At 40.7% G+C, this 7,500-nt stretch overlaps 1 protein-coding gene across 11 annotated transcripts in view; it reads right to left on the bottom strand.

Moving 5' to 3' along the window:
* LOC147016753 (tight junction protein ZO-1-like) overlaps nucleotides 1-7,500 on the bottom strand; it is a 657,688-nt gene that overhangs the window by 151,796 nt on the left and 498,392 nt on the right. For all 11 annotated transcript variants that reach the window (XM_085845718.1, XM_085845716.1, XM_085845725.1 and 8 more), the window contains 2 exons: nucleotides 6,819-6,922; nucleotides 6,305-6,470 (listed from right to left, as the gene is read on the bottom strand). In XM_085845718.1, the coding sequence (XP_085701844.1) occupies nucleotides 6,305-6,470; nucleotides 6,819-6,922 (270 nt within the window). The remainder of the gene's footprint in view (nucleotides 1-6,304; nucleotides 6,471-6,818; nucleotides 6,923-7,500) is intronic.

A 7,500-nucleotide genomic window follows, 5' to 3' on the forward strand; every position in this document is an offset into this window, starting at 1 on the left:
CTCTCTCTTGCACCCCCTCAACCTGCTTACTATCCCCCCTCTCTCTCCACCACCCCTTTCTCTCTCCCCCTCTCTTAATATTGAGAGGGGGGAAAACCCGAAGGCAGTTTGAACCCCAACCGAGTCATACCAAAGACTTTAAAAATGGTACGTGCTGCTTCCTCACTCATTTCTCAGCATTCAAAAAGGACAAAGCATGGACAAACAACCATAGGTTGGTAACCATAGCAGAGGCTTGATGAGCCTATAATGGCCTCCTGTGTTGAAGTTCCTTGTAAAGGAACTCATAATATTATTATGACAAACTAATCAGACATAAAAAATTTCATCTTCTAAAGGCCAAATCTACATCAACATTGCTCTCGTAACAACAATAATAAACCTAAAATTCCATCCTGATTGTGAGGAACAACAGGGTCAGGAACATGTCAACATCAAAAATCTGGTGTGTATCAACAAATAATCAGATTCTCTACTTACTATGCCTGGTGTTGGCTTAATGGTTAGGGTGGTGGGCTTTGAATCTTCAGGTCCTGAGTTCAAATCCCGCTCACCTGTTGAATTAATACCAGGTGGGGTTAACTCAGCCTGTCATCCTTCCGAGGTCGGCAAAATGAGTGCCAGCATGCAGGTATCCTGTGTCAGAGTGGCGACCCATCCAGGATTGTGCCCAATAGCCAAGATGACTGCTTAAGCAGCACCAACGTTCTGCAAAGAGTATGGTCCCAATCTCCTCTTCTCCTCTCTATTTACAAATTGCAATTTCTCCGGGTCCCTTTCATAGTTTCATAGAAAATCGTGGAATGTGTTCCTGATTAGGATGAGCAGAAGAAAAAAAAACGATATTAATTCTCAACTGTGCAATCCTGCTGTGGATGCTATTGTTGTGGGGATGTAATATGGGGTAAATGGAGTAATGCAGTGTAGTTATTTCATTATTAAATGTGTACCATAGGAGTATGGTATTTGTGCACAAAGATTACCACGTGTTGAAGTATGTCTCGACAGATTTTAATTTGAACCTACAAATCCCTGTTATATCTGTTAAATGTTCCTTTAATCCTTCAAAGTCACGTGACTGTGTGACCAATCAGCTTGTTCTGATATAACTCTGACGGATCAACTCTTAAAAGTTCTTGAAATGCGTGTTTCTCAATCGGCTCGTTGCTGGATTTCTTTTTTTAAGCCAATTAACTAGCACTTAATGGCGAAGTCCTGTACCCTGAATGACCATGTACAGGTTTTTATGAACAAAAGGTTTATTACAACAGAGAAAGTGGGAGGGCGGAAGAGAGGGAGACAGATGGACACACACACACACACACACACACACACACACACACACACACACACACACACACACACACACACACACACACACACACACACACACACACACACACACACACACACACACACACACACACACACACACACACCCCTTGTTCAGAATCACCATGAATGTTATCTGTTTGATCTTATTTATTCACCTGGGAAAACGGGACAGCCATGGCACAAGGTTAACAAGAGATTAGGGAATGTAGGCTGAGCTATTCAACAGCAAGGATGAGGGAGTTGAGTGGACAGAGGAGGTGAAAAAATCAAAACAATGTATGTATGTATGTATGTATGTATGTATGTATGTATGTATGTGATGGATGACGTGTCGTTTTCGACTATGTTGATTGGTTCAATTGCCGATGGACGTGACTGTGGGCAGTGAGAGCAGCTTTGTTTGCACAAGGTCGGTCACAGTCACCACAACGGAAACCAGTTTCCACTGCCTTGGATGGATCCTTCCACCGCAGTCGCTTTTGCACAATCTCATGCTCCCAAACTTTCTCAAACCTTTGCACCCCGGTGTGTAATCTTCCTCTCCACTGCGAACGATTCTTGGCAAGTTCTTCCCATGATGACTCAGGGATATCACACTTCCTCATTGTATCGGCCAACATGTCCTTGAAACGTTTCCTTGGTTTACCCAACTTTCTGGACCCATTTCTTAGCTCACCATAAAAGATTGACTTGGGTAAACGCAAGTCATTCATTCTGACTAAATGACCAGACCATTGCAGATGACGCTTTCGGACGATGCTTTCGATACTACAGCACTTTGTTTTTGCCAAAATTTCGATATTCGAAACTTTTTCTTCCCAATTTGTTTTCAGGATGTTTCTCAAGCATTTTGCTGAAAAGCTTTAAGCTGTTGGATGTGTCTACTGTATACCGTCCACGTCTCCGCTCCATATAGCAGTGTGCTAACAACTACTGCCCGATAGACTGCTATTTTGGTAGCAAGTTTAATGTCATGGCTATTCCAAACCCGTTATCTGAGCCTGCAAAAAGAAGAGCTGGCTTTGGAGATTCTGCTGACAATTTCATGATCAAGCTGTCCATCATCAGACAAGATACTTCCGAGATAAGCGAAAGTTTTGGTAGTCTTCAACTCTTCTCCATTTGTATGTATGTATGTATGTACGTACGTATGGTGTTATCTTAATGGTTAGGGTGGTGGGCTTGGGATTCTAGGATCCTGAGTTCAAATCGCATTTGCTGTTGAATTAATACCAGGTGAGGCTGACTCTGCCTGTCATCCTTCGGAGGTTGGCAAAACGCTCGAGAATAAAAGGCATGCCTTTTAAATGTGTATATCTTAACTCTAGCGGTATTTAAGCGTATCATTTTGTAAACTTTTGGATGGGCGGCCATCCCGTGCCATCCAGACGTGTACGATTGTACTCCACTATAAATGGGATGAAACCGAAAGGTAGGTGCTGGGAAGGAACTGATTTCCAAACAATATTTCTTATCTATAGTGGGGCAGATAACAGCAATTTTTGAGAGGAATCGTACAAATGATGATACAAGCATCAAATATGGCACATTTGTTATCCAAATCTGCCTAATTCTAATCAAATCTGCCTGATTGGCCATTTGAAAATCCAAAATTTTGAAAGAAAAAAAAAATTAAAATTTCAAAAAAGTCAAGATCACGAATCAATGTTGGATGCTGGCTGAGATTGGTGAATGTTTCAGAAACATCATCAAAGACGTTCCAAGTCTACCATGCAGTTTTCTTCCCTTTACCGCGGAAGGCAGACACGACGTCACATACAGTAAACGCATGGAAGTATCGGATCCCTCTCGCTTTCTCAGGCCCTATTGCAGAAACTACCTCATGGACTGGAATCAATCGCGCCTTGGCTCCTTGGCCAAAGGCAATCCACATGTTCTCAAGACCTCGTTCCTGTAAGGATGGCAGTACAGATATTGCTTTGACTAGTACGTCCGTGTCATTAGCCTTAATGATAATGGTCTTGCTACCATCCCTCGTTGCATCCCTGGCGTGTCCAAATATTCGAGTGTCAGCTTCTTCATGACAACATGACAATGACAACTTCATGACAATGGAGACACAGCATCCAGTGACTTCCTTGTGTTGCTAATGGCATCTTCTCCTTTTGTGACAATGACTGTGCTTGTCATGTGTGCTTCACACATCTTTTCCGCAAAGAAGTGAAACAGCTCAGTCTTGTTGCTGTCATCTCGAAGAAAGCTTCTCCAGTTACTTGGGGTCTTACAGGTTCCTCTCACTCTTCTTCTGATTCCTTGCCCCCTTTTCGACCTTGCCTCGGACTTCAGACTTGACTTCTTGTACAAATCAAACACTACGTCCACCCTCTCGTACCTGGCACCATAGGATTCCACCTTTGGGATGATGTCTTCTTTAGCAGAGTCATCACATATCTTTGAAGTGCGTGGAGGTAGGGCATTGATAAGTGCTGAGCCATCAATGATGACTGCATCTCCCCTTGGTTCTCTGTCTGGGATGTTCACTTGTGCTTCAAGAATTTCAGCCAGCTGTGACTTCAAATTTTTTAGAAGTTTTTTTTTTTTGTAATTTTTCAAAATTTTGGATTTTCAAATGGCCAATCAGGCAGATTTGATCAGAAAGCCCTGCAGAACAGAAATGCCAAATTTGATGCTTGTATCATAATTTGCATGATTTTTCTGCTATCTACTACACTACTACTGCCCTGAAAAACTTAGTGGCTTGAATGCTGGCAATGCAGTTGGTGTATCAATGAAATGGAAGGTTCAAATTCTTCATATTCCTCTTTTCTAAAACTGCAATTATGATTATTGCTGTCCTTTATGTGAGGAAAATGAATGTCAGGGGTAGAATGAGATACCAGTAAAAAACAAAAACTTGATCTCAGATGGATTAAATGATCACTCTATAAAAAACCAAAATAAATTAAAACGCACACAAATTCTCTTGACAGGTTAGGCTTGACCCACCTAAAATAAGAAATACAGATTACATTGGGTCATACCAATTTTTCATGCAATTGAAATGGTCTTTCAAGCTTGAGCGGCAACAAATTAGATTGCAAGAGTTTAGTGGAAGTGTTTTTGAAACCAGGAAATTATCCATTATTTCCACTGAGAAACAGCTTGGCACATGGGTTTGGCAATTCTCAGGAGCTTGTGCTTCTCTCCAGCGAAACCAAGGTTCATGAATCTCCTCTGGGTACTCAAACTTTATTTTCATATCCGATGCCTCACTTTATAGATATAAATTAATTGCAGCAAAGCTGCTTTGGGGTAAACACAAATTGCATTTTCAGCTTAACCCATATTTCACAAACGATTTTCTCTCTTTCATGGTATCATGCTCATGGTGCACCTGAGCTGAATGGTCGAGGGTGCCATTCCAGGTGAGAACAACCAAACTCAACCTTCTGTCTGGTGCTGTGTTAGTAAACAGCACTGCGCCACTGAGCTGGTAGTTGTTCGGATGGGAAGTTGAGCTGGCTATTCTGTCTGAAATGTACACGGTAAAAAATATAATGGTATCTTTTGCAAGGGGAAGCCTTTGGCCTGGTAGCAAATCCCCCCATATGAGTGGGATGTATGATTCATTAGGAAGTCAGAAATCAATTACATCTGCTAGTTCTCATTCTCTGAAAAAATTTTTTTCTACTTGCCATTCCTATATCTCTGCTCCAATCATTTTACTCCCATTAATTAAATGCTTGGCTTCTTGTAAAAACTTTAACACACAAAAATGTCTCATACGCCCTTAAAAAATGTCTTCAAGACAAAAAAAAAAGACAAAAATGTCTTAAAGTCATGAAATGTATTTTGCATTTTTTTTTGTTGATACTCTGATAACCCTGTAGAGGGCATAGAGTTCACATGATCTTAAATGTAAACATGTCTACAGCAAATAATTAATCCCTGAGCAGGTTCCAAGAGGATTTCAGGGTACTACCAAAGCAGACCTCAAATAAGGTGGGAATGTACAAATTGGCAAAAGTAGAGGCAGCCAATAGATGGGGAGCTTAGTATCTCCAAGTGAAAGCTAGCATATGAGACATCCAGCTTAATGTCCCTTCTGAAGGACGGTGCACCCATTGATGCAATTAATGCCCTGCCTGCGAAACAAAATAGTGACAGTTTTTAGATCCTCGTGGAGGATCTCTAAGTCTTACTCATGTTGTTGTTCTTCATCTTCTTCTTGTGGACTTTTTTGTTTCACAGCCTACACTTTTCATCGAAACTTCCTGAAACTTGGCATATATATGTAAAAATACCCTACGCAGACAGTAACCATCTACGATTTTGAAAATTCCTCCGAGAAAAAAAAAGTTATGATGTCAAAATATCTCCGCTAATGGAAATCGGCTAAAAAATTATCTCTGAAACTAGGTAAGCTTTTTGAATTCTGTTTGCGGGAATCGAACAGGGCATTAGCAGAGATGAATTACCGCACATATGATACATCACTATGACGTCATATCAATTTTTATGACGTCATTCCTATTTTTTGACATTTTTTGTTTCACAACCCAGAGTTTTCATCGGATCTTCGTGAAACTTGCCATGTACAGTATATGCAGAAAGCCCACGCGCAGGCAGTAACCATCTCCGATTTTGGAAATTCTTCCTAAAAAAAAAGTTGACGTCATAATATCGCTGCTAATGGAAATCGCCTATACCATTATCTCCGAAACTTGGCAAGCTGTTTGAATTTTGTTTGCGGGAATCAAGCCGGGCATTAGCACAGATAATTTATCGCAAACCTGATACATCACAATGATGTCATATTCGTTTTTATGACGTCATCATTAAGAGGACGAGGATCTTAGCTCATTTGAGCTTGTTATAGTCTGGTCGGGAATCAAAACCACCATTGAGACGGCTAAAAGGTAAGTACGCTGCCTCTGAGATATTCTGCCAGCCATTAACCGTCAACGGCATTGCTTCATTCGACAATACAGCCTTAAAAGAGACCGACCTGGGTCAGACATGTTGGATGATGGAAGAGAATCCTCGAGGTCAGGCAGGCCAATAAGCACGCCTTGCTCGTCTCTCTGAAGCACCATCCGCAGTTTACCCTTTGACCTTTCTATCAGCTTCCTGGCATCCGATAGGGACATGTTTTCTGTCACCGTCCCATTTATCTGCCAACAAAAGGGATGCACATAAATTAAAAAAATTAATGAATGTGCAGCATCATACAGAACCTGGAACAAACAAGCTGCACATTTTGTGAAACATGGAAATAACTTGTGATATAATATAAATAATAATGTTGTCTTGTGTATAGCATCATTGTCCCACATGTACAACATATGGCATAGTTAACACATTAACAGCAGTCAAGCACTCTGGACAATACAGATCAAATGCAGCATATCTCATTATCATATAATAACTGCATCATTATACTTACACAAGCACCATTTTTACTTATAATATGTGCATCTTTGACAAATATGATAATGGGTCTGTGACTACAGTACACATACCTTCAGGACGATATCTCCTTCATGAATGTGGCCATCTCTTGCTGCAAGACCCTCCCCAGAAACATCCTTAACAAAGATTTGGCTGCCGAGCCGTAGTCCGTATTCTGAAGGACAAGTGAACAACTGCAGGTACATGCTTGGATCTCAAACTACTCCTTCGGTGTAATAACATGATATTAAAGTACGTATATATGCACAACCAGCGCACACAAACACATGCTCGACTATGATTTGACAAATAATTCCAATGACAACTGGTCATTTTCAATCACACAACATTCGATAAGTTTTCCTGATTAACTGACGGGTCATTAAGTGGTCCAACCTATAATGTACCTGAAATTGATGTTCATCGTAAGCATTCAGAACATTACACTGGAAGGTCAAGTGACTCCAAAATTGTATTGATTTTACTGAAAATCCCTGTAAATGTATAGAAAGTATCAAAATCACCCGATAAACCCTAACACTAACCGAAAAAAAGAAGAATAAAGAAAAAGAGAACAAAACAAACCCAAGGGTAAAGAAAAATAAAAGCTTCACAGTTAAAAGTTCATTAAATAAGTAAAGATGAATTGCAGTGGGGCACATGCCAATCTATCATATGGAAAAGGTGTTTCTGTTCAGATGCCAAGGCCAGCCATCCTGCGAGGCAGACCTGAGGCATTAGTCATTGTACGGT

Source organism: Eptatretus burgeri, chromosome 11 (genome assembly GCF_056783735.1).
Source record: "Eptatretus burgeri isolate ZD-2024b chromosome 11, Ebu_testis_v1, whole genome shotgun sequence".
NCBI classification, from domain to species: Eukaryota; Metazoa; Chordata; class Myxini; order Myxiniformes; family Myxinidae; genus Eptatretus; species Eptatretus burgeri.